The sequence below is a fragment of the Thermoascus crustaceus genome, assembly GCF_041956765.1.
Source record: "Thermoascus crustaceus strain CBS 181.67 unplaced genomic scaffold VTN00scaffold_10, whole genome shotgun sequence".
In the NCBI taxonomy this organism is placed as follows: domain Eukaryota; kingdom Fungi; phylum Ascomycota; class Eurotiomycetes; order Eurotiales; family Thermoascaceae; genus Thermoascus; species Thermoascus crustaceus.
In genome coordinates, this window is record NW_027192536.1 from 1105096 (window position 1) to 1131836 (window position 26741).

A 26741-nucleotide genomic window follows, 5' to 3' on the forward strand; every position below is an offset into this window, starting at 1 on the left:
GCCTTCTTGGACCTGTTACAGGACGTTCCTGCTTTCTTTCACAACCCCCCTAAAGATGTCGATATCACAGGGGGACAAAAATCTCCACTTGTCCTGCGGTCATCCATCCAGCTGGAAACGACAGATGACCAACTTCTAGAAAGGAAGTCGGAATACCCTCATCAGTAACAGCCCTCTTGCGTTTGACCATGATTACCGGAAGAAGAAAAAGGGACTAGAAAAACCTACCACTACTTATAGACTTTCGGGACGAAAGCCTTGAGGGGGAGGGGTAGTGTTACAACGCTTGCAGAAGTGAGGCTATGAGAGGGGAAGCTCTCGGAGAAACTACAGGCCGACAAACCAATCAGGATACAATCAGACCTCCTCTTTCGATTCAGGCTATACGAATCGATGAGGGGTCTTCGATTCAGTCTCCTAATCAGAAGGGCTATTTCGATGAACAATGTATATAAGGACGCTCCTTAACCATGGGGATTAGGACCCCGTGGTCAACTCAAATAGCAATCTTGATAGCAACATTGCTAGTAACGGCCTATTCATCCATCTCTTTCCCTTGCTTTCTGTCCTCAAGATAAACCCAACGAGCCTCTGCCTAAGAAGTCTTAGGTCCGCCGTTACAACTGCTGGAAAGCTCCATCCTGCCAGCTGGTCTGTATGTGCTAGAGCGGTTGTTTAGAGTGGTTGTTTAGAGTGGTTGTTTAGAGTGGTTGTTTAGAGTGGTTGTCATAACACCCACTAAAGTGGGACAGTTGCAGTAGGGTGGTAGACCTCTGTATTGTTATATGGTAGTTACTACTTTTCTACTCTTGACATAGATTGAACCCCACTCCAAATTAGGCCCACATTCAAAGTTAGTTCCAGTTACCACTCATAGCGCCATGCGTTTACTTCTCATGTCGCTTGATCTATTCATCCTACAAGATGGTCGTCATCGTGGCCAAGGAGAAGGGTCTCCGCAAGGGAAAGAGACCCAAGGCGGCCACGTATGTGGATGTAACAGCGGACCTAAGACTTCTTAGGCGGAGGCTTGTTGGGTTTATCTTGAGGACAGAAAGCAAGAGAAGAGATGAATAGGCCGTTACTAGCAATGTTACTATCAAGATTGCTATTTGAATTGACCACGGGGTCCTAATCCACATGGTTAAGGAGCGTCTTATATACATGCTGAGTTCTATCCGGAAATACCTATCCGGTGGATCATGACTATGGATCATGGAGAGACCTGGATCGTGAGAATGGATCGTAGACGATCCAGTATGGCCACGTGACTTCCCCTCGTCAGCCTTGTCAGTATCTCTAGGCTGTGCCGTAACCGTGGAGGGTATATATCTTGCGAAGTTCACTCGTGTGCTTCTGGTGCAGATATGCCCTTTGCCGTCGGCTCATTTATAGCGGAATTATGTGCCTTTAGTCTTAGGTTACTAAGAATAGAGCGAAGCATGGTCCCTGCGTAGGAACCAACAACTGTGGCAGCACAAAATACCAGTGATAGTCAAAGGAACATATAGCAACACCTCAGCCACTTCCTTGTGTTTGTGTAGAGAGGCCAAATGCAGGGCCGTTCTTCCTTGAAAGTTCTGCGCTGAGCAACTTGTATTCTTGTCCACGAGTCTAAAACTTTCTTTTTGCAAGCACGAGCAGATTCAATCCGTCCTTCCCACGTGATCTTTGATGTGAATACAAGGTCAGATTGATCCCACCTATTGGGAAGGATAAATTCTATAATCTCAGTGTCTTCTTCAGTCCAGATAAAAGGTTCCTTGCAACTGGTGGCAAAGATAGGCAGGTCAAGGTGAGATTATGTCAGCCGAGTTATAACCTAGTGGTATGCCAAGAGACCTATCAGCCTAGTCAGCACACGCCGGTCCAGGCATCTCGAAGGCCAGTTTGACGTTTAGCCTCCCTCCCAGTATCAGCCGTTCATAATTTTCTCTATTTTGCCTGCTCGGACATTCCTCCAGTTTGTTCATTGCGTCTCCTTCTAATTCCGGTGAGCGTATTAGGTTGTGACACTGGTCTCAGACGGTTTTGCATTTCCCAGTACTAGAGAGGTAAGAATTATTGGAGTCGTTCATTTTAGAGACAGAGTAATTCAACTCACCTTCAGAGCGATCCAGAACAGCAGGATTGTTTGGAGGGCTTTGGGAGAAACAGGCCCCAGCTCTGCAGACAAACAGGTCACTACGTTCTGAATGATTATCATATTTCCGGGAGTCAGAATCAACATCTGGGTCTTGCTCAACAGATAGTCCTTGCGACTCTTCATTCTCAACAGGAGCAGCACAGGCCTCTATGTAGTTTCTCGCGTCAGAAAGATCACGGATTGGCCTTCGCAACATCAGCTGTCGGTCTTCGCCAAGGGAATAAGCAGTCGGTGTCCAAGCATGGTTTTGCCGCTGGTTCACTAGTTGTGTTGGTGCCAGTGGGGTTGGAGCAGAGTTACGCCTATCTCTAGACTCTGGCCCCTTATAGGTTTCATTTGCTGGGGGTATGTAAGGATTACCTATATCAGGTTGAATATCATTGAACCAAAGTTCTAGTACCAAGCCAGACCATGTCTTCTCATCCTGCACAGGGCAGCGTTCTCTTGTAGCTTCTGCCACATACCAAATATAAAGTCTCCTGACCTCCCAGGAGGAGGTTTGCAGCATATGGAGGAGCCATCGATGTATTCGGTCATGACGACTACTAAATTGTGAAACCAGATTTCCTTGAAGATCCCCCGCTCGGACGTCCAGAAGGAGAGTGGGGAGGGTTTTTAGATCGCTTTCTGAGTAGGACACGAGAGGTTTTGTGACAGTTTTACCGTGGTGAACTGTGCTGTTGGGGGCGATAGACAACCGATTGTGGGTTTGGATTGGTATGGATATGCTTCTTTGGAAGGGTAGTTCACCAATTTTCGTGCCGGAGCCAAACATATGTTCATATGAGTCGTTCTGGACGGAAGATAAGTCATCCGGTGGGCCTTCGGCCAAGGAAGCGGGAACAGAGAAGTGGAAAGAAGACATCGACTTGTTAAATGCCTGAGGATGGGGACCATTCACCACCACATAACTTATCATCGAGCTCGTCGTACTCAGTCTTCGTTGCGCGGAACCTCGACAGAGATGCGTTAAACTGCTCAACTTGAGCAGATGCGTCCCGAAATAAGTCGCCTGCTGAATGGGACAATAGGGATTTGAAGACACTCTGAAGAGATTCGACAGACTGAGTGAGGTTATCCAAGTCTCGATGTAGCTGCATTCGCTTGTCCCCTACTCCAACACGCTCGCCGTTCACCCGTTCTCGGCGGGTGGCAACTGCCAGAAAGGCCTTTGGTATGTCCTCCACGTTCCATGTATACTGTCTTTGAGGCTCCGGTGGGCGCGTCTGATTCTGTTGGTGTTCCATATTTCACACCTGGCAGATGAAGAGGACGTCTTGTGTGTGAAGGTATGAGACCGCCAATGCTCTTGTGCTTCTAAGTCTTATATGTAAACACCGCATACTCGAATATAAATTATATAAATACAAGAGAATATACAAGGATAGCATAAAGGGTTTTCTCTCTGTCTGAGCCGCCGTTAGCAGGCCAACGATCAGCTCGCAAGCGGACAATGTGCATTAGTCTAAATTACTTGCAAATTGTCTAACAGGCAGCTAAGCTCACCTATATATCTGTAGATATCATTGGATATCTCGCCATCTGCTAGTGCAGGGGACCTAGTACTATCTTGTCATGTTGGCGGTTCTTAACCTGTTCCAGCCTCAGCCTGTTTAGTGACCGGATGACTTTTGCCCCGTCAGGGCCAATGCACGCTGCAAGGCTTGAGGGAGCTGTCCATGGCGCAGTCCACCTGCAGGGCGATCATCTGTCCCAGAGGGAGGTGCAAATCTCGGGTGGAAGCGCTGTTCTAGCATACGCGTAGACTCATGGAGACCCCTGATACAGGTGAGCCGCGGAAAGGAGCTCCATACCCCCTTGATCCAATCTGGCGCGCTCTACCACTAAAGGGATCTTTCAAAGGCCTCCTCGGTATGCCCTCCATCGTGTGAGATGAGGCAGCCGGTGCATACTCAGGGGCCGCAACCTTTAGAGGCAGTATGGTTGCCCCATCCGGCCGCCCTGGGATGACCATCATCAAGCCGGCGCACCCTTGCCATTCTCAGCGCACCGGCACCATCGTGCTCGCACTCGCGACATCGTCCTTGCACCGCCGCCATCACCTCTGCACTCATTGTACCTGCACCCAATTGGACAATACCTCTAGCCACAAGACTAGCAATATACGTGCTGGCGCGGCCCTGTGTCGCCCTGCCAGTTTGGGCACTCAACTGCAAAGATGGACTGTTCACAGATCACCCAGCAGCAGGGCGGCGACCCTGGTCTGGTGTTGATATACGAGAAGCGGTGTATGGTAAAGTTCACGTAAGGGTAATGGTGGGCACACTGCCCACCCCGTCCTCCAACCAGCATAAATCTGTATGGATGCCGTTATACGATGCATGACCTCCCTAGTCCTGGTCTTGTTCCCTCAAAACATGATTGCTTCGGGGAGCCATCCGCTTCCGTCCGACGGCCTAGGCTCCTAATCGGCCCAGTGATGGTTTGCTTGCGCAAAGAGAATTAGCAACTTACAAACATCATCACCAAAAATTGGCACTCATTGTCTCACCATTTTCAAGTTACATTACATATGAAACGAAAGCCAGTTATCAACAAGCAAACTGTTTCTCCACCTTCATTTGCGTTAGCAAAGGCGGTGGATGATGCTGGAAGCATGGGGTCTAAGGGACGGAGTAGCAACAAAGCAACACGCACTGGAACTAGTACACAGCAGCTAATTAGCTGAGAACAGGGCAGTCTGTGCAACTGTACGGGAAATCCTTCAGGGATCAACTAAACTGGCTTGGCTCGCAGCCGTCTCCCTGATCTCCCAAGCCCTGTTGGGTGTTACCGATGAAGAGGAGATTCTAGGACTCTAAGTTTGAATGGGATTATGGTGGAGTACCTGGGGGATTAGCGTCTAGCCACATGGAACCATCCATGTAATTGAACGGGTATGCTCACACCGTAATTGACTTCAGACAGCTACCCGCCTCGCCAGAGCTAGTGCTACTCCCTATGGCGTGACCTCAGAGCAGTAGCCCTACAGACACCGGTTGTCTTATCTCACATGATGGGCAGTCCACTGTCCACATAAGGAAAGACTTGATTGGATATTTACAGTTTTCAGTCCAATACTTTATGGACAATGACTCGTCCTTCGCGCTTGGCAGCACGGAGAAATTTTATAACAAGTCATTACCCTACCCCGTCCAGTATGTATTTAAACAAGTAGCATGTTGATCCCAATTACCCAGCCTGCAAAATTCACAATTCCAACACTACACTAGGACATTGCCTCCCCTTCCCTGATAAAGCTTTTGCAATCAACTCTATCCTCCCAGGCTCTATTATTTCCTGCTCCTTGTCCCAATTCTGCTGCTCTCTTGCTCAGTATTTCATCCAACATGACCGGGATCGAGCGTATTACGGACCAGCTTGAGAAGCCTATCTGTGATACTTGTTCTTATCGAGTGATAAAGCTACCCAACAATCTTGAGGCGCTACTGGTCCATGATCCTGATACCAACAAGGCCAGCGTGGCTGTCAGCGTCAGTGTTGGCTATTACTTAGATGATAAGAATATGCCGGGCATGGCATATGTTTTACAGCATTTGCTATCCATGGGAAGAACAGAGAAAGTAAGTTGGATAGAGTGGCTGTTGCTTACACTGTGTTTCCCTCACACATGCCACATCAGACTGAATAGTAACTAATTTGTCATTTCTTGCATAGTATCCAGAGGAAAATGCCTATTGTGAGTACCTTTCGTCCCATTCAGGATTATCAGGTGCCTGGACTACCACTATGGAGACAACTTATTGGTTTGAGATTGCTGCAACCAACAGGACAACTAGCAGTGCCAGATCATTGTTGAGAGAGTCAATGTCACCTCTATACAATGCTCTTGATTGTTTTGCCCAGTTCTTTATCTCTCCCCTCTTTCTTGAGTCGACATTGGATCGCGCTCTTATGGAAGCTGGCTCTGAACGTGACCAGGCATTACAAGATGATCAGTGGCGCCTTGTGCTTCTGATCAAGTCTCTTTCCAATCCAGAGCATCCTTATCATCGCACCCCACATGGAAATATGCAGATATTACAAGATGGCCTCCAAGAACAGGGTGCTGATATCTGCCAGAAGTTTGCTGATTGGTATAAGAACCACTATTCAGCAAATCGCATGAAGTTGGTTGTCCTAGGGAGTGAGCCGCTGGATCTGCTGGAGCAATGGGTTGGCGAATTATTTGCAGATCTGCAAAGTAAAGAGCCGCCACAAAATCACTGGGATTCTGGGGAACCATGGTTGTCAGATCACCTGTGCACTGAAATCTTCGCAAAGAAAATGGAACCTGGACAGTTCCTGTACATCATGTTCCCGTTCCTTGATGAGGAGCAATTGTACCAGTCACAGCCCAGCCAATATATTAGTCATCTCATCAAACACAAGGGGCGTGGCAGCATCCTGGTGTATATTAAGGCAAAAGGATGGGCAAAGAAAATTTCTGCCAGCCGCATAACTATTTGTCCGGGCTGTACATTTTTTACAGTGTCTGTTGGATTGACAGAGAAGGGGACTGAGCAGTATCATGAAGTGGTCAAGGTGATTTTCCACTACATTGCTATGATTAAGGAGCGACCACCTGAACAATGGATTTTTGACAAAATTGAACGTCAGGCAGAAGCCAAGTTCAGGTGTCAGAAGAAGTCCTCTGCTAGCGACTTCACCCTTGATCTGGCCAGTCGCATGCAGAGAGCACTACCTAGAAAGTGGCTGCTTAGCGGTGACCGCCTCTGGAGGAAATTTGAGCCTGACGCGATTAAGGAGGCGATGTCATACCTCCGAGCTGACAACTTCAGAATCATGGTTGCATCTCCAGGTTATCCTGGAAACTGGGACTCTAGAGAGGAGCGGTGTGGAACAAAATACAAGGCTCAGAAGATCCCAGAAGACTTTCTCTCTGATATTCACAAGGTGCTGGAATCCTCTTCCAAGGAAAGAATTTCTGACCTGCATATGCCGCACAAGACCCCATTTTCGAAGCTTGCTGTCCGTTTGACTGCTCAGAAAGCGGTAGCAAGTCTTGGTAGATATTCTAAGTCTATCTGGCTTGCTATGAAACTTCCTTTTGACCAGGCAAAACATCATCTTGCCCGTCGCAGGACATTTGAGGATTCAAATAATAAGCCCTTTGCCGAAGAGAAAGCCTTATGGAGCACCTCCACCTTATGAAAGAAAAAAAAAATCAAACCCAGTCGAATAAAAGTTTGACTGAGTGCCACCTGTCGAAGATCCATGATGCCTTTCCATCTGTCGCCCTTATTCAATCACGAATCTTAGTGTTGGATAGTACTTATGGATCATCCTTATATTCAGCAAAGAGGTTCCTTGTGGGTGACTACCTTTTTGAAACATACCTTTCCTAAGTAGGTATGTGGAAAACAGTATGGCGTTCATAAACAGATAATGTTTGATACATTTTTGCCATCCTTTTAGATCCTGATCTTTCCCCATAGTAGTGTTCTTCTCGACCCAAATTAGACTGTTATTCCCATTCGATCTTCTCTCTGGCTGCACACAACCTGAATCCTAAAGAGGCATGCGCGATATTGACAATCTCATCCAGCTGATCATCACAAACTGCATTTAAAGGAGGGAAAAGACGTGTAATGTCAAATTCGTCGGAGCCAGCAACTGATATAAACCTCAATCTCGCAACAAGTGACGATAACGTTTGAAGATCTAATCCTGGAAGCTATTAAGCACGGATTCTTTAAATTCCTTGAGAGCTTGAAGGAACTCTCTTCGTGCTGCTGAACAATCATGCGAGACTCCAGGAGACTGTAAAGCCAGAACCCTGTCCATAAATTCACACCGGCGGGCCTGAGATTTGAAGGATGCACCAACATCCTTTAGGACATCCTCAAGTTCAGTCTCTTGTAATTGGGAGAGGAAGAGAGAACAGCTGCTAACAATCTGAGCCCTCTCAGCAGATGTTGTGACTCCATGACATCCTCGAATAATTCTGGCCAGATTATGGTAGATCAAATAATCCAAGTCCTCATTGCATATTCCTGGATAGTTCTCTTGTAAAAACAATCCTTCCAGAGAGGAAGGAAGATGAGCTGTTGTATAGAAATGACCACCGACCGCCAAACAACCCTTCTCCCCCTCTGTCTTAGGCGTAAGCACTGCATGTGGGTACCCTGGTGGCAGCACCAAGAGATCTCCAGCGCACAATTCAACCTTGATCCAACCTTCTCTATAGTCCTCCGGGCTCTGGGACCCAGCTTCAGCTAGCCAGCGTAGTGTTTCTGCTGTGGCATGGCGTGGGAAGTACCATATCTTCCGTCCTGCAATCACCAGAATCCAGGTAAGCTGGCCACCTGTGTCAACATGGATTGAAGAAATGGCATTGTTGCAAGAGAGAAGAAAAAATTCCTTCTGCACCTTAGCCATTGATTTTGAGGCAGTTTTCCCAATGCCATGTTGCTCTCCTTCTGAAATTTTGTTCCGAATGTCCTGACGTGAAATTGACAAGGGACAGAACTGAACTCCTAGGTCATTCTCAATATCCAGGAAGTTGAGTGCAGGGCGGTCATCGTCCTCTGACTGAAAGCATGAAAGAGCCTCATCAACAGTTGTCTTACGGGTCCTTTCATCAGGGTTCTCAATTGAGTAGTCATAAACATCCACTTGGAGTTCCTTCTTTTCTGAAAGGTAATCCAGGAATTCCTTGAGGGAAAATTCTGTACGGGAGCCAAGGCTGGGAGATTTTGCTGTTGCCTTATGTAGGAGTGGAACCGGAAACTGCTGGCTAAGTGCCTTTTTTAGAGAGTCTTGACCATCCAGGAAAATAACATTATCTGGTGGCAAAGTAGAAAGCCGACTGCTGATCCGATCCAGTATCTCATTTTTTGAGCGGATTGCACGCAAGTCCTGGATTGCTTTAGCTGCCTCATCTCTTCTCGTCTGTGGAAATGCTGAAACTTTCTCCAGTCGATGCAGAAAAGCGCGTAACTCCAATGCACCCTTTTGACCGAATGTTGGAATGTCTGTACTGTAGTAACCCCAATCTGTAGTTGTCTTGGAACTGTCTAAAACCTTTCGTCTTTTTCGATACTCCTGATCCTTAGTACCCCTTTTTCTTCCCTGATCAGTTGCCAATGTTTGTGACGCCATATCGTCTGGTATATGTAATGTCTTCTAAGATAGACAATATTGCTTGGAGAACGGCGATATTGAGTTCAGCAAGTCGATTTTACCAGGTGAGAGCGCAATTCTGGTAGGAAAATGATATTTGCAGGAGCGGGACAATTTATTGCGACGACAGAGCGATACTCGCGCAACAAGAGGGTGACAATCACAGGAGAGGGACGATGTTCGTAGCAGCAGAGCGATATTCGCGGAAGCAGGATGATACGCGCAGTGGCAGGATGACAGTCGCGGGAGCGGACCTCGCGGCGGTAGGGAAATGCTTAGTCATCCAGACCGCAGGGGACAGGGAAGGCAATCCTTTATGCAAAAGGACCACTTCGATGGAAGCACTGACATATTCACAAGAAAACGCATCTAATCAGATACCACATCCGTCCACAGAAGGGAGCCTATATAACATTCAAATTAAGTAAGGGTTAAATTGGAAATTATAATATACATGGAAGCATGAGGGACAAAAGACTTTGGAATAACAACATTTTGATACGCGGGCTGTGTAAATGTTATGTACATTAATGTATAATTAATACGGTACAAGGAGCATCAGGCTACGCGTGACACGCGCTGCCAGTCCAATCGGGCTTGTGGACTTCTGATGACACAGGACAGCTGATCAGTTAAGGGGATGCAAAGCAAGATATCATCCATCTGCAGCAGAATATCAGAGCCCTTACAGTCGTACTGGAAGCCCTTGATAAGCTTCTTCACGAACCGAAGGGCTCAGAATTACGCACCTCACAAAAACTATTCAATGATGTTGCCTACTGCTCTTCCACCCTCAAACACTGAAGGACCGAATCAACCCGGAAATAACCCAAAAAACAATGAGCAGATGGGGATTTCGTGCTTTAAAGTGACCCGTGACCCTTAAAATACGCAGGGGTTGACAAAGCTGTCAGTGATATCGAGGGGTACAAGACACTCTCCAGTTTAACTTTACAGATTGATCAGACGTGAGTCGTGTATGCTTCAGTTAGGTTCATGAAGCTTACACTTATTCAGAATGACAACAAGTATTCTCAGTCAAAAAATTTATCTCAGCAATTACAGGTTGCCAAAGGGGCAGCATTTAATGACTAGGAGAATCAACATACAGAATGCCTATCAGGAACCCGGGTTGAGCTTCTGCGCGACATTGACAACTGGGCTCAGATTTCCGACGGAAAATGTATATTTTGGTTAAACGGCATGGCAGGGACTGGAAAGTCAACGATTTCCCAAAACGTTGCGGGCCGTCTTAAAGGGCGAAACCTCCTTGGAGCGAGCTTCTTCTTCAAAAGGGGTGAGCAAGACCGAGGGAATGCGAAAAGACTCTTTTCGACACTCGTCAAACAATTAGGAGCGGCCATACCGCAACTGATCCCAGGTATTCAAAAAGCAATAGAGGATGACCCGGACATTTAACCATTTCCTCCAGTCACAATGATAGATCTTGTACGGTTCTCATGGCCACATTCGTAAATCGAAGGAGTAACTCCTGCTTCTCGGCCGCCAGTCTCGTCCCCTGGTCTGAAGTGCTGGGGGATACAGATATCTCGGTTTGCGCATCACTCTGATCAAAGCTAGTGCTCAGACAAGGCCTGCGTGCCAGATAGACGGGCAACAGTCACACGATTTCTGCCAGACAACTGGCTCTGGCGGTGGTACTCTTGACTGTCGTTGAGATTCAAGCTCTACAGCATCTGCAAGCCGGGGAGACACAGAATTGACAAAAGTATTCTCTGTCCTTCTCTCAAGAGGGCCGGGCTCACTTTCCTGCAGAATCCTTTGCAGACGTGCCGTAAGCATATGTGTTCTGCAGAGACACCGGTGCGGAGTCATTCTAATTGTACCAGCGCTGGTGATGAGTCAGTAAGGTAAGTTACGGCTGATTGAATTTTCTGTCTTTCCCAAAGAGACATGCTATTAATGGGTGTAGTGCTAGCAAACAATTTGGCAGGACAGAACAACCTAATATCTGCAGCCACAACATCTCTAGCAAGGAATGAAGACTAAGTATCTAGCATGGAATCGAGCCTGATAAAAGTCATTGATGATAACTGGCATCCGGGCAACTTCACTGTCCCATCCTTGTAATAGTCTGTTCCCTTCAACACTCTAACTGTTTTCAATTGGGATGTTCAAGACGCATAAGATGGCCGTTGGAAAACTATCCTTTTTCAAAACCATGAAGTAAACTGTAACAGTCTTAGAGTCCTGTTCTTTTTCTGTTCCCTCTCGCGTGCTAATTATTTCAGGTAACAGACCTCTAGGGATATTCTTGGTATGAACCCCATATGCAATTGAAATAGAAGAATTTCACTTGTTGACAACATCATGCACAACAAAAAGGGATTCATAGAAAAAGGAAAAGAGAGTATGCATTTCTTGCCAAGCCATTATAATGTGAAGACCCCTTAGATAGTACTGCTGGCAGGGAACCTCCTACAAGTTTGTTTCAGACTCATTCAGGAGTGGTCGGGAGTTCTGGTATTGGTGGCAGATGAGCAGCCGCACATTCCGTGCGGGAGCAGATGCCGTTGCAGGGATATTTTCCAGGATCCATGACATGCAGTCTATGATACAACCAGGACCAACATTTTTTGCAGTTGAGACAGCGTAATAGAGGTCCGCTCCAGTTTTCACCTGACCCATGCAGTGGTGTATCTTTAGAAAGAATAGGAATTGCCCTTGGGGGCCGTTGTGATTTGTACGGTTGCACCTTGTCATTGTGAAAGGAGAATAGCACTGTTTTTTTGAGTTTACATTCCCACCTAGCCCGTGTTAGCATGAACAAGAGAAAGTGTATATCAGTTACCTTTGGTGAAACCACACCCAAACCCCCCGAGACCAACGCATGATGATTCAGACAAGAGGACAGCTTCAAAGAAGTAGATTTCAAAATTCACATTCTTGGCCATGGCAAGGGAAGAAGATGGGGCGTATATTTAATGGAGTCTCATCCTCAGGAAACATTGGATTGGGACTTGGGGTCCTTCAGCCTGTCTTGCTGTTAGGGCAGGGTGACTTTGATGAACTGTTACATACACTTATCCTGAAGGGCATGAAATAATATAGCAAACAGAGAAAAACAATGAATAGCTGTTGTTTTTAATGAGATGCTTAGGTGGTTGTTTAATTGTGGACGTCCCATTGTTTAAGATCTTGAGGAATGATCATTCACCCTTGTGGTGACCGTTTCAGGCCATAGAAAAGGTGGGAATATGATATCACCCTGCTCACTAAGTGGCTAGCTCATTAGCTTTTCTAAATTCCTTGTCATGAACCAACCGGACTAGGCGCTGTCCAACACAGCCATGCATGGTGAAGTGATACCCCACAAGGTAGGAGGTGAGAACCTAGGACATGTGATGACAGAAAGAAACAACCATGTACCGGTATGATGGGTATAGACACACCATGAGGAATATACCAGTGGGAAGGTATACCAGGATGGTATACAGAAAATAGGATATATAAGAATGCTCATTACCATATAGACAGTTTAGTTACCCTTGCTCAGTAACACATTTACTGGCAGGTCAACACACTAACCTACTACTGAGTAGTTTTATTTGGTAGGCGCTTGGCTTTTACCCTAGTTGTGTTGTCTGTCAGTTGAGATCACCTTGTTATGTTTCACCTATGAAGTGCAATTTCCCCTACCTGAAGACCAAGCCAAATTGAGACTCAGGGATGAAGAAGTGCATAAACACTTACAGAGAGAGAAGTAATAAAACACAACCCTCAAGGTTGCAGGATAATAAGAGCAACAGAACTACTAGTTATCTTGATATGTTGTTTTGCTCAGAACTATGGTTATTTCTTTGCTAACAGCAGGAGTCTGCTTGAAATGAAACGGCTGTGTTCAGTTCTGGAACATTAATGGAGTGTATGCATCTAAAAGGGTTGCTTTCTTTTTCTTTTGATTTCCATTATTTTGTTTAAAATTTAGAAATCACATCAACACAAGTGATAATATTCCTGTGTAAGATTCAGAAACAATCACCCCTGGAAAAGCAAGTTTAAGATTCTTGCTGTCCCTGAGGTAAGCACAAAAGTACATACACACAAGCCCATTGTTGAATATCTGGATGAGAACCCCCAAGATGAAAATCTGTCAAAGTCCGCATTAACAAATACCCTTTGAGGACTAGTTCCCTTGCCTGATCAGTCTATTTGACGATATAGCTACCTATTACTAGGAGCTGCAGAACACCCCAGTACAGAAGTTTCTCCTGATGTGAGTTCAGGAGGAGAGTTATGTGTCTTCCATTGACTTTTCCATAGCAGGAGTCTTGGAGAATATAATTTCAAGGATCTTTGCTAACATCAATTAAATTGCTTCTTTAACCGTGGTACCTTTTGGCATAGATTTTCTGATGCTGGCTTGCAGCTGAAGTTTGTTGTTGGTAAGAATTCTCTAGTGATTAATTTAAATTCTGTGATTGCGGGATAGGTGATTGTCTAGAAGGGGCCTGGTTGAACTTGAATGGCTGACCTTAGTGTTTTGGAGTGCTTGCTTTTGAATGGCAATTCTTGACTAGCTTTTTGCATTGCTGTTCAGTAATATTTCATAATGGTTAATGTGGTATAACTACACCTGTCCCTCAAAAACGCAAGTGCTCTGAGCGGTAACCACCCAAATCACAAAATGCCACAGGAGTGTTTACGCTGGAGCAGTTGCAAAGGATTGCGCTAGAGTGGTTGTGGAATGGTTGGCTGCACTAAGGCTGTACTAGAGCGGTTGTAGATTGATTGCACTAGGGCGGTTGTGAAGCATCGGCACTAATGCAGTTGAGGCTATACTAAGTTTTTGATGGCCAGTTTTCTGTAGCTGTGATATTGGTCAACTGCTAGGCAGAAGAACAGTAAACGCACCGCTAGAGACTTTCATTGGAATCCAACTGACAGACTTTTTACAGCAGGAACTTGTTTTCAGACAAAAAGAAGCTTCAGGGCAGGTGGCGACTGAAGTCTAAACTAGACTGGGCAGGAGTATGACAAACTGTCGAGTTCACTGAATCTCGTACGGTCTAGTATGCCTTAGTTCCTATCGAGGAGCTCTTCTTGGATTCTAATCTATCTGAACGAGATCTGAAAAAGAGGGGTAAGAGTTCTGTCACATGATCGTATAGTCCCGACTATCCTAATTAGGAAAGATCCTCGAGCTGTATACGGTAGCGTAAGCTATTCCTGACACAAACTGCTAACCGTCGAGGTGTAAGACTTGAAAGCGTGTAAAGATCCGAGGGCTCAAATCTGGACTCCATTCAAGAAGCGCTTAGAACCAAGGCAATAAACAGGCTTAGATATAGTGTGCAGTTGGAGCGGGCCTCACTTCCTCTGTGGTCTTATTTTCAAGATTTGAGGAGCAATATCCTGACTCTTAAACTGTCTATGTGCCTGGGCCGGGGAACACTGTGGCATGTGTGGATTTACATATATCCAGAAGGAAACAACCCCCTGAGGGCCTTTTCTGTACATGCTATTGCTTGAAATACTGAAATCAGTAGAAAGGGGCAAACTCTTATAGGAAAACAATGTACTCAGCTGCTCTTGTATTCAGGTTGACTGGCCGCAACACAAGCAACTTACACATTACCACCCAGGATAGCTTTCTATCTGAAAATTGAAACTTTCATTGCAATCATGTCCAGTGCAGTGTTCCTAGCAATCCTATGTATGTACACACTAGCATGTATGTACAGTATGCATTCATATTAACATAAAACCCTCACTGCCTAATATATCTCTTTCCCTGTCCGCACTTACCTCGGTCCTTCATCTCCTTAGCTCGGGCCGAATCACCAATCAAAAAATCCCTTAGATATATCACCGTCAATAACACTCTGCAAACAAAATAGATTATCTATCTTCTCCACTAGTTGCTGGCAAAGCCCTCAACTGTATGATGACTACTGTTAACTCCACATGTGTATGACCTCAGTGAAGATGTAAATGGCAACTGAAATGCACAATGTCTGTTACATCTTCTCACTAAACAGCTTAATATTATACACATCAATACCATTGTAGAGTGTCTCCCAGTCCTGCCAGTGTAACAAGAATGACCCCAGGTTTGTGTGCCGGGATGAGCGGGAACAGGCCCATCTTGAGGATCACTTCTCTTGGGAAGTCGCGCATATATAAATTTAGACAAACATCCATGTTTAGATTGAATATTCAACTTGAAGGGCGAATAAAGCTAGCTTAAAACTAGTTGAACCCCAGTAACCTCTACAACTCTCCTGTTGCCGTTAAGAAAAACCGCCCAAAGGATCCATGAGGGATTTTTGGCATTGAAGTTGTATATTAACAGAGGGAAATGTATCAATAATATGGATATAACTATTTTTGTTCTATATACCGCAACTTCTATCATCTTTCATGTACTGTATTAGTTGAAACCAATCTGACCAGATATTCTAAAACCTACCTTCTATTGACTCTTGGACCATATAAACAATTCTATATATCCTGACACTCAAGAAACCGCAAACTTTGACCTTGCACACAGCTTTGCACCATAGAGATAAAGAACAAACATCCCAGTCTGGTCTGATATTAGTTCCATCCTTTTTCCAGGTAACTTCCACATGTCAGCAAAGATGCAGGAAGAGGCGAACTCACAATCCCAAGAACACTCAAACCCCCCAACACACTGATCCCCTTCCCAACACCCAGATTTACATACATCAGCCTGGAGAAAAAAATGGACCCAAACACAAATGTAGAGCAGCAGAAGTCATTCCCTGCAAACAGCAATGCCGTGTACTGCAGATATGAAAGCAGGATATAGACAAAGATGCACTGCAAGATGATGAATACAGAGATGCCGTAAATGACAATGCCAATAACACTGACAATCCAGTGAATTGATGGGCAGGCGGTCCATCCTACCTCACGTTTAGTGGTGTTTATAAAAAGGCGGGATGGGATAGAGTGAGACAAACCAAAGATAAAAAGTCCAACAGGGGGTCCAAATACTGCAAACAGCGCAGGAACCAAGCGAGTCTCCTGTGCGCGGAGCCCATTCTTGATGATATCCGGCATGAGGTAGAAGTGCAGATACGACACATAGATCACCATTCCAAAACCGCAAGCCACGATTACATGTACAAAGGTTGTTCCGGTTTCTCCAAGGTTGAACCCGTACAGTGGCGGATAGACTAAGGGAAACACCTCAAAGAAGGAGTAGTAGATCCCATAGATTAGCGAGGTGTACACGTTGGTGAAGAGTAGCGCGGGATCTTTGATCATGATCTCGATGGGCTTGATCAGAGTGTCGAACATCCATGCTGCATTCTAGTTAGTACAGATGAAGTCCATAGATTGATGTCTGATAGAATATCAGACATCTCTGTTTCTATATTTCTTCCTTCGCATTCGCCTGAATCGTCGCGATCGTTTTGCAAAATCTCGAAATGAGGCTTCATAAAAGATTCCTTTGACAGGATACAGGACATCTTCTTGAGTTGTTAACATCTGTCTTTCTCAATACAAATAGCCAAAGAGAGTTTGTAGCATCTGTCAAAGAGGCCAAGCACATATCAGAAGGCTATAGATAAACCAATTGAGTTGAAGCAGTTTGCTCATGCCGCGGCCGCGAGGACATTTAAATGGCTCGGAAATTGATCCGCACTCCGGCTCTCAAACAGCTTGAGTTGGTTGCCTAGAGTTTTCCTGCCAGCGCAGTTCGACATTCTTGTCGTGAATGTGTTGCTTCCTTCTGCATAGCCCCAGGAATTATGAGCAAAGTGTTATTGCTGGAGACAAAAATGTTTTGGCATATACAGAAACTGCAATGCGGCCTAACAGTGCGGCAGACCCATTTGCGGGGTACTAAGTCGGGTCACGAGAACCCCTAGCGGCAGATGACAACATTGACCGATTGTCGGGCACTCACGGACATCTAGCTTGGCTAACCTCCCAAGACTTTATTGCAGGAGCATCAACCATCCATATCGCCACTGGACTGAGGTAAGCCGCTTAACTGAAATGTTTTAAAGGAAGCATCGTTTGTTAGATTGTTGGAGAGATTAATAACCTTCTGATCAGAAAGGAGCTAGCTGATCTTGCCATTTGGAAGGGGGCCTTTGCAACCAGCCCAACAAAATTTTTGACACGACGCATGCAAAGACATGGCTTCCAGCAATCCGATATCCAGTCCAGTCGTTCCTATTTTTTCAGACAATGTCAGAAATTGCGCAGAACAAGCATGGGCAGAAGCTAAACCTGTTGCTGAGTCCCTCCCAAAGCCTAAGCGTGATAGAATCGCAAGATTCTTTCCGACAGATGCCTGCGACGCCCCGATAAATGCTGCTATCGCAGAGTATTTCCTTACAGTAAGATACCCTTTTATTTTCCCTCTGTGTATTGAAGTGTTGATCTAGAATTCTGATAGCTGCTCTAGACCCGTTCCTCCAAAGTCTATACCAATCTACCTGAGAAAATAACAAATTACAAGACCGGCGGCCTGGTTCTTTTCCCAGGAGATTCACTCACTGCACCGACTTTCACAATGATGATACCTCTACATGTGTTTGGAGACGTAAAACTCGGCGGGTTGACCGTGGATACAGACCACTATTACCACATTCCCGGGACATGTTCCATTGAAGTTCCGGAAGGGGGCAAGCTGGTAGTGTTGGTGATATCCCACCTTCAATGATAATAGACGTGATTGTATTCCTTCTTGAAGACGATCTGCCACAGGGAGCTTGGAAAATCGCATGCTTTACTCTTCGACTCATTGTCCTTAAAAGTACCGCACTTGAATCATTGTTTCTTCGAACAAAAATTTGTCATGCGACAGATATGAAGCATAGGAAGGCCACACTGGTCTATAGTAAGAATCCTCACATTACAGTGGTTGTATTACTAACACCAACAAATGCTGGGCTCAGTGGGAATACCCTACGCCCATTGCTATGCTTGTATGATTACTGAAATCCCCTCCTGTGAATTGGTAAGAGACATCCATAAATCCCTGGGCCGCAATGCTCTCATTGGGAGTTGCGAAACCCGCCGCAACTCCTATGTTATTGATATCCCCTGTCACGGGTTGATAAGATACGTCTCTGAATCCCTGGGCCGCAATGCTCTCATTGGGAGTTGCGAAACCCCCTGCAACTCCCATGTTATTGAAATCGTCGATTGCCACTTGAGGATAAAGGGGGTTAGTAGAAGGAGAGAGTTGCCACATTGCGAAAGATCCGTTGACACTGCTATTGTTGCAGGAATGAGTGGCCTCTGTCTGTGAATAAGCGTATATCTGGGCATCCACTGATGCATCTGGAGCCTGCTCTGCTCCTGGAATGCTTGATTGGTCGTCTCTCCGGATGGAGAATGTTACTTGATGTGGCTCCACAGATGCCCTATTCTCTCTGTTCTGCGGCATGAGCGTATGAGGCTCTGGTCGACCGTATCCTAAGGGCCTTCGTTAACGGAACTGAAAAGTGAAATGACGAGACACATTTCGAAGGAAATTACATACCATGAGGCACAGCAGTGGAGGCACTCCCAGTGCTTGAGTTCCAATGAGACATTGACCTCGACCGCCAATGGTTCGGTTGTTGTGTCGTACCAATTCCTGCTTCGTGTCTGAGAACAGACTGCCTTCCCGTTTCATTTGCAGATTCCAATGGTTCTGGGCTGGCATGCGCTGTGCTTGGAATATAGACTAACTGTGACCCTTGCTGCGGTGCAGACATCAAACGACGACGCTTATTGGCTTGCTGCGAATGAGTTGAGGGAGAAATCGAGAGATCATAATTTGCCCCTTGACCGATGGGATCTGTGGACGGCATGAGATAGCCATGCCAGCTTGACGACGTCGGAGTTCTCTCTTCATTTGCAGAGTCTGAATTATTTCGCCTTGCGATTTGCTCGGCAGTTCCAGGAACAGAGGGGAGTTCCCGCTGGGTTGGGAAATTCTGCAGCTGCGAATCTTGCGCAGATGTGTTGTTGGAAGGGTTTGTTGCCATCACCAGAGACTGCGAACTTCGGCTTGTTTCAGGGGCTGCAATTGACACTTGATCCTGTGCTCTAGGCGCACCGGAGAATTGCGGCCGACATTCTAGCACTCATGTCAGGACTCAAAGGCGAAGGTCTTTAGGGGAAAGGGCATACCATCTGCTTTCGCGTTGAAAAGGTCTACTGCGGAAGAGTTTGAATTGTGTGCGGTTCCAGGTTGTGGATTATATGTTCCATGCTGATCATTCAGATACGTCTGCATATTGGTATAACTAGGGATAGAATCATCCAAACCCGCAGCATTCATGTTTCGTATTGACTCGGGATCTGATCGGCTACAGTCCGAAGACTCATTCGCTGGGGCTTCGGTTGAGGTAGCGGCCTGGGGAAAGTCCCCTGATATGCTTGTTAGAAACAAGATACTGGGCTCAAGCAAAGCGCATACCTGTAGATGTCGCCGACCGCCTGCAGTCCATCGGAAGCGTCGCGTGGGAAAAGGCATGTTGAAGTTCGTCTTCCACACATTGTTTGATCGGACACCAGATTTTTGAGACCTCACCATCTGCAAAATCATGCAGACGTCTCTCTGCGGCTTCTTGACTAATACCTCGTTGTTTTAGAGAATCGATTAGCGCGACACGGTCCTCGTGTGTTTTCTCTTTCGGAAGTTCTTTTTGCCACCTAGATGAATGTCAGCTATGAAGGAGCAAGCACTGGCAAGGGAACTTACACAGATTCAGCAATATCTTTGGGGAGAATGAACAAAGTCCCTAGTCCTCCGAGATCTTCTGCCAACAGCTCGTATCTCTGCCCATAGTTGATCCAGCTCCGTACGTTCTTCTCAATATCCTTAAGCGCATCGTTGATGATACTCGAGCGATTGATGATTCGTGCCAAAAAGTAGCTCGCCTCATAACAAAGACCTCTTGGTTCAATTGCCTGCTTCACCCGGTAGAAGACAACGAAAATTAACCTTAGGCGGATGGTATTAAGATATTGTTCCCTCTCAATGCGAATCCCAAGCATATAGTATTCAGCCAGTACGCAATTTCGAGACTCTCCATGACCTACACCCTGCTCCTGCGCAAAGAGCCTTTCACGTCTTTCTAGCAAGTCGAGAACGACTTGAGGAGTGGTGATCTTGGAAGTGGAACCCGTGGCTTTCTGGACAGCAGGCTGACGGCGGGGGGCACGGATATGTCGAGGAATCTGCTTGAAAATATTCTTGGCAGCCTTTAAAATAGCCTGGGATTGTTAAGATTCTGTTGCGTACAGTTGGTGGGATACTGACTTCATTTTTCCAGAGGGCACCGTCGTCTAATCTGTCCTTGCCCTCATTCTCCGCTTTCTGACAGGCGGTGAGCACATTTTGTGCTAATATTTTACTCTCTCCGACACCCATAAAGAAAGAATGAGTTTGAACTTGGGAGTAGTAGGAAACAAGGTCAGAGATGCTTCCAGTCGGTTCGTTCATCCCAGTTGTGCTCCGACCGAGCGAGGATCGAGCCCCGCCGAGACGGCGTACTATCCCTCCTTCAAAAGATTCCCCGTCTAATATCAGCCGCCCTGCAGTTGACCATTTGTCAGCTGGTTGACGCAGCAGCAGCAGCAACACCAATCACCTGTCAACTTCTCAAGAGCAGGCGCACACATCAGCGGTGGAGCAATACAATCGGAGGCATGCGCCGGTTAGCAGGAGCTCGCTTGCGATGCCTCGGTGGACGTAAAGCATGTCTGAACAGCCTTGGAAGTCGCCTTGTTACATCTTCGCACGTCCTCCAGCAGGGCGCCGGAAAGGATACGGAGACTTCAGCCTAACAAACTCAGTTTGGGCCTGTGTCATGCCTGAAGGCTGTGGGCAGTCCGTGTCTCATTCCCACTCCTTCCCCCGCCCTGGCCAAGTCCCAGGCGGTCTGGGATGTTACTCGTCACGGATAGCGCCCTGTAAAATGCCCGCAAGGAAAGCTTACAAGCAAATCCGATTGGACAAAAGAAAGTACTAATGTAGATATATGAAGTTGTACAGAGAGTAAATAGTCGAAAATTAATGCAGTTATCACTGCTTACATTATGAATCCTGAGAACCAGTGCTGATTCCCAAAAGGAGATGTATTGACTACCAAATGGTTAACGCTCCGGGTTCAATGTTTCCGAAAGGAATCGACGAATTCGACGAATTCTTCATAAGAGAAGGTCCTTAGCCTCTGCTGCAACCGCTTCACGTCATTCCACCTATTTTCCAGGAGCTGGTTACCAGGAACAGTGGCATGTTTAGACTCCAGGGGACGCTGCAGGTCCTGAAGTTCCTTTTCACAAGCTGAAAACCAGTCTTGGAGTTCCGGCGCCTCGCCGTTTTGAAAAGCGTATGCCAGGCGACACTGGATAATCAGATGGCCGAGGACAAAAGCATATGCCCTTCCCGAGTGAGCTTGCCACGAAGTACTTTGTCACAGAAACCGAATATTGGGTCGTCGTCTCCAAATGGTTTGAATCCAGCAACCCCGTATACCGCTTGAACAGGCGCGGCCCAGTCCTCATCAACACTGAGTACAACTTGGCCCCGTTTTAGCGGAAATATTCCTCTGACATATTGACTCAAGCCCTTAGAGCACAGGTCGTTTCTCACATCTTGGATGATGCGTTTGATCGCTTGTATTTCGCGGTCGACATCTGCCATTCTAGCCATGAGGTGTTCGAAAGAAGCACATTCATCTTGCACATTGGCTTCCGACCGAGGGATTCGGATGGTCTGTAACGTTAGAATCAGTTGCAGATTATGATGAGAATGGTACATACTGCAAGCTTGGTGCTGGTACTCATCATTCAGGAGCAGAGACGAAGGGGGTTTATCTTGAGACAAGGCAGCAGCGGTTCTGTAGGTTTCCAATTTCAATTTAGCTTTGGAATCGGTAAAGGAAGCTGGCGGCATACAGAAATTGCTTAACATTAGCGATAGTCCTCCAACACATCGGCGATAAAAATGTCCTTCCACATGTCCATACCTCGTTAGCATTTCTTTGGTGTCTGGCACTGAACCCAGAGAGCATGAAATACATTGAGACAAAAGTTCCATGGAGGCGGATTGCTACATTCCTCAACAAGTTGGTTGTTGAGAGTGGTTGTTGAGAGTGGTTGTTGAGAGTGGTTATTATTATTATTATTATTATTAATCGAGTTTAACGTCCATATGGAGCCTTCCGGCTATGATAGACCCTGATTCCTGGGCTGCAATTCTCATTCTGAACTGGTAGTTCAACATGAGAATTATTGCCCCTATCTAGTCCCTGGGGCTAGACCCCCATCTATGATCATTCTTAACCTTTTCCTCGCCCTGGAGTGCCTATCTGCATAGGGCTTTTGAGCTCTATAGGCTCTCCTTGTTTTCAAGCCAGTATAGGCATCACCCGGTCTGTTCCCGGGCTGCCCCTATCCATTACCCATCTCCAATTTTCTCCGCTTCCTCTAGTGCTTCTAGTCCCCATTCGTCATCCTTCCGGGCCCTTTCTGCTGCCAGGGCCAGATCTCCTGGGGGGCAGCCTACTGTAGTGTCTGCTAGGAACCGTAGCAGAGCTTTTGTGGCTTTGGGGTCTCCTAGTAATCGGCCTTCTGGGTGATCCTCTGCTGCAGTAGGTCTTGCCACACCGGCCCTATCCAGGGCTTGGTAGAGGGTTCCCCGCTGTCTCCGCCACTGCCTGCATTCAAACAGTAGGTGACGGATGGACTCCTTAGGGGCCTGGCAGCCCCTGCAGGCCTCTGACTCTTGAGCTTGCATCCGCTTTAGATAGGTCCCTATAGTAGCATGCCCTGTCTTGAGTTGAAAGTAGCGGCTGGCTATCTTCTTGGGTGCTGCCGCCGCGACAGGGTCCTGCTTCCACCCCTGTTGGGGCCGGTAGGCTCTCTGGGTCCCTTGGGACCTGCGGGCTAGGGCCTGAGCCAGCCAGCTCTGCCTCCGGGCCTTCATGACTTCTGTGCAGATCCGGCGGGTATAGGCCAGCGACAGCTCCCCGGAGCCCCCTTGCGGGGATAAGTTAGAGTGGTTGTGTTAGAGTGGTTGTCATAACACCACTAAAGTGGGACAGTTGCAGTAGGGTGGTAGACCTCTGTATTGTTATATGGTAGTTACTACTTTTCTTGGGCCAGATCATCGTGTTGAGATTCTAATGCGCATTGTTTCCGTTTTCTACATTCAATAAGCTTGGAGATTATCCTCCGATACTCAGCCTCTAGATATCTCTGTCCTGGGCTAGAAACAGGGCCATTCGAACACTCTCGCTCTCTGTATTGAGCCTCGAAATCTTCTCCAATACTGCAAAGAGACTTAGCCAATGCCTAGACCATGTAATGAAACATACTTCGGATCCGCTGCAACGACAGAGGTCGATTCAACTTTCCACGCTGTCCCTGAAAGGCTCGACAAAATCGTGGTCTACGAACCAATGAGAGAAAGGCTTGAACAGTGCTGCAGCTTCTCTAGAGAAACTTTCAAGGTCTCCATACAGCTCACCAATAGACATTTAATATCGTGGTCATGGGTGAGCATTATGAAACTAGTCTCCTGCGGCGAGATGCTAAAAGTGAGCCGGCGCTATGCTATACGCCCTCATCGCGCGACAATCACCCTTCTCAGCTGCCCCTCTCCCCGATTGCGCGATTTCAGGGTGGCGTTGGTCACCTACTAAAACGAGAAGGGCAGTCTACAGGGTGACCGCAAATCTTGCTCGGTAGGTGGTACTCCTGAAAAGAATTGCCTAGTTCCATAGGGCGGTGCTACAGCCACGCTAGTGCGGACTACGGAGCTGGGCTGGGGGGCCAATAGTATGGTAAATGGATGGATGTGATAGACGATTATATCCGCGGTTCTTGTTGGAAGAATTCTTTAGAGACCATCCGACTAGTCCTCAATAACCTTGGCACCGATGCAACATGGCATGTTGAGAGATGTAGTTCTGAGTAGCAAATGCTGCTGTCCTTGTAGCAACCACTATAAACTCAAATCAATGTCCGTGCATGATACAAAGTGTTAGGTGGCCGAGCTTTCAGGTCGCTGCGCTCGTACGCGTGTGCTCGGTACGCCTGGTATGCTCGGTACGTACAGTGCACCTGGTTGGAATGATGCGCTTGGTGCACTTGGCATGCGTTGTGCGCATCGCACTAGCAGTCGTGGCATTAAGCATCATCACGTGAATGATTCATGTGCTAAGCGAACGTTCCCCGCCAACCTGGCCACGTCAATCCAGTTCATCGAGATAAGATCCATACAGGATAACAATGAGTGGGAGAGGTAGGCGGTACGTAAGTGCGTCTGAGCAACAGAGAATACTAGGTGTGAATGATGATGAATGGCACGATCTTCGGGTACAGTATTGTCCATCCCGTTGCCTGAAACGCTTTGCTCAACCCCTGCTCAGAAGGCTATACGGGAATACCGCGAAGAAAAATTTGGTCGACAGTCTTGGAGCACTATTCTTTGGACCGACAGAAAGCAGCTCTATGACGGTTTCCTTGATAGCGATTACGGAAGATACTTCAAAAATACAGACGGCAGCTCCAACGCTGAAAAGCATTCGGTATTGAAATATCTTTTTAGCAATGTGAACTTTGGTACAGTGGCATCCTTCCAGGACCTGCAGAGAAAATCCATCTAACTGAAACTTTCTGCGACAGGGAAACGGCGGAAAGGAGAAGTCGAAAATTCAAGTGACAACGTGACTTTGGTCGCTGGCAAGACCACTTCCGAATCCGAAGAACCTTTCTTGCGGCAGGAAGTTGCTGGGAAGCACCGCGGAGATTACGAGGAGCAACAGGGTATCGCTAGTTCCGACCAATCACTAAATCACAATTTTTATGACCCAGTTAAGGATCACTAGCAAAGATCAGCCGTCTACTGAATGGTCCCAGTCACGCCGGGGCGAGCCATTCCGAAGAAGCCAAAACCGGCTACTGTTGATTTGATGTATTTAGTATTTGCAGTCGCGTTCAGCAGTTCTATTGTCCAACTCCACTCTATGAGGCGTTGTAATTCCCGCCTTTTGTCAGCCACTTCTACGCGAACTTTAACCCAAGTAGAGATTGCGCGAGTGAAGGCTGAAAGAAAGACAGAAGACTAAAAATTGCCGGAGCACAAGACTTTTGAGAGGAGTTAAGAGTATGATGGTATTGGGAGGAAGATATTGCGTGTAGGTTGGATTTCTAGTGTCCTCAGCTATCTGCACCATTCGATGCCAAATTAGAGCGCCACGTTTCTTCCCATGGCAACAAGTTCTATCGACTTGGGATTGCTCTGGTAGCCTCCTTTTCCGGCATCGACTCTTGTGATAGGCGAGAGATTAATGATATTTTTGTCGTTTTCCCGCGCCTGCACAGTTTGAATCGGGGTTTTCATGCTGTTTAGTGGCCTTGGGAACGTTACAGTGAAACTAGTCTCTAGCCCTATCCTTTTCACTTTGCGGGAACTATGTCAGACGACTAATAATTAGAATATGTTGAGGTGCTGCAGGGCGAGATCAGAGCAGAGCAGCATTGCCGTCCAGAGCTTGCAGCCCGTGCAAAACTCTAGCGCAGCTTCCTAGGGTTTCCGGTCGCCGCCCCTGCACCCTCAACGTGGATGGCAGAGGCGTCTGGTTACTCCAACTAGCCATGTGGGAACACGTCCACGTCCACGCCCACCGCGGATTAGAGGAGGGTTTTCATGACTAGTGCAATTAGCTTTGTCAATCCGGCCCTGTGAGGGCTTCCGACTTGACAGGTATCTCCTAGAGCAGAGCACGATCTCTCTGGATCCTCGATTGTAAACAAGTCTCTTACCTTATACTAGTTGGCTATGAGTGAGTCTCTCTTAATAATGGGCTGGGATAACTCATTAAACCATAGAGGGTCTATGTGGACCACCTCTCTACGAGCAACAAGTTGTGCTGGGGTTTTTTCCTGAGAAGCAACTGATGCAAACATATGAGAAAGGACCTAGGACCGGTATCGCCTCATACCATCCTTAAACTTTTTCATTTTCGATCGTTCGACGTGTCTAAGGCACATGACATATGGCACGAATTGCTTTTGGTAGACGGTACCAGCCGACTCTGCTGCGGCTCGTAAACTTTCTACGTGTGTGTAGACCCGCCTCAAGGGGCGCAGGTGTGAAGTCTTGAGGTAAAGAAGTTCGTGCTCTTATAGAGATTCCTTTTGGAGACAGCTTGACAACTCTCTGATATTTGGCCTTCCGTTCAATGCGCGAATATAATACACAAAAAGAATAGCAATTTAAAAGAAATAGAACCAAACATAGATGGAACTAGCCTCATCCAAGCATAGGTGACTGATGTACAAAGGAGACAGGGGTTTTTATAAGCACACCAAAAACGGCCATCACATCTCATTTGACACAAAGCTGCTGTTAGGAGACTCTCCGAAGATCTTGAAGTAAATCTCAGTCAAGATATCTGCGTCTTTCCTCAAGTCCTCAAGCTGGAGGAGAAGTAGG

General features: G+C 46.7%; 6 protein-coding genes across 6 annotated transcripts; 2 read left to right on the top strand and 4 right to left on the bottom strand.

The window, feature by feature from the left end:
- Positions 1–1935: 1935 nt before the first annotated feature.
- On the bottom strand, positions 1936–2667 carry VTN00DRAFT_2725 (uncharacterized protein; the record flags this gene model as incomplete). The annotated part of the gene is made up of 3 exons (XM_069428969.1): positions 1936–2046; positions 2105–2293; positions 2611–2667. The coding sequence occupies 3 exons, from the start codon at positions 2665–2667 to the stop codon at positions 1936–1938; spliced, it is 357 nt and encodes a 118-aa protein (XP_069283771.1).
- Positions 2668–3018: 351 nt separating this feature from the next.
- VTN00DRAFT_2726 (uncharacterized protein) lies at positions 3019–3393 on the bottom strand (the record flags this gene model as incomplete). The annotated part of the gene is made up of 1 exon (XM_069428970.1): positions 3019–3393. One exon carries the CDS (start codon positions 3391–3393, stop codon positions 3019–3021), a length of 375 nt encoding a protein of 124 aa, XP_069283772.1.
- Positions 3394–6061: 2668 nt separating this feature from the next.
- On the top strand, positions 6062–7321 carry VTN00DRAFT_2727 (uncharacterized protein; the record flags this gene model as incomplete). Its single annotated transcript, XM_069428971.1, has 1 exon — positions 6062–7321. One exon carries the CDS (start codon positions 6062–6064, stop codon positions 7319–7321), a length of 1260 nt encoding a protein of 419 aa, XP_069283773.1.
- Positions 7322–15853: 8532 nt separating this feature from the next.
- On the bottom strand, positions 15854–22084 carry VTN00DRAFT_2728 (uncharacterized protein; the record flags this gene model as incomplete). Its single annotated transcript, XM_069428972.1, has 11 exons — positions 15854–15878; positions 15984–16185; positions 16243–16587; positions 18236–18718; positions 18786–19367; positions 19421–19660; positions 19710–19945; positions 19995–20509; positions 20556–20612; positions 21708–22013; positions 22061–22084. The coding sequence occupies 11 exons, from the start codon at positions 22082–22084 to the stop codon at positions 15854–15856; spliced, it is 3015 nt and encodes a 1004-aa protein (XP_069283774.1).
- A 613-nt stretch (positions 22085–22697) lies between these two features.
- VTN00DRAFT_2729 (uncharacterized protein) lies at positions 22698–23225 on the bottom strand (the record flags this gene model as incomplete). The annotated part of the gene is made up of 1 exon (XM_069428973.1): positions 22698–23225. One exon carries the CDS (start codon positions 23223–23225, stop codon positions 22698–22700), a length of 528 nt encoding a protein of 175 aa, XP_069283775.1.
- Positions 23226–24532: 1307 nt separating this feature from the next.
- Positions 24533–25131, top strand: VTN00DRAFT_2730 (uncharacterized protein; the record flags this gene model as incomplete). The annotated part of the gene is made up of 3 exons (XM_069428975.1): positions 24533–24619; positions 24673–24865; positions 24929–25131. The coding sequence occupies 3 exons, from the start codon at positions 24533–24535 to the stop codon at positions 25129–25131; spliced, it is 483 nt and encodes a 160-aa protein (XP_069283776.1).
- Between the last annotated feature and the right edge of the window lie 1610 nt (positions 25132–26741).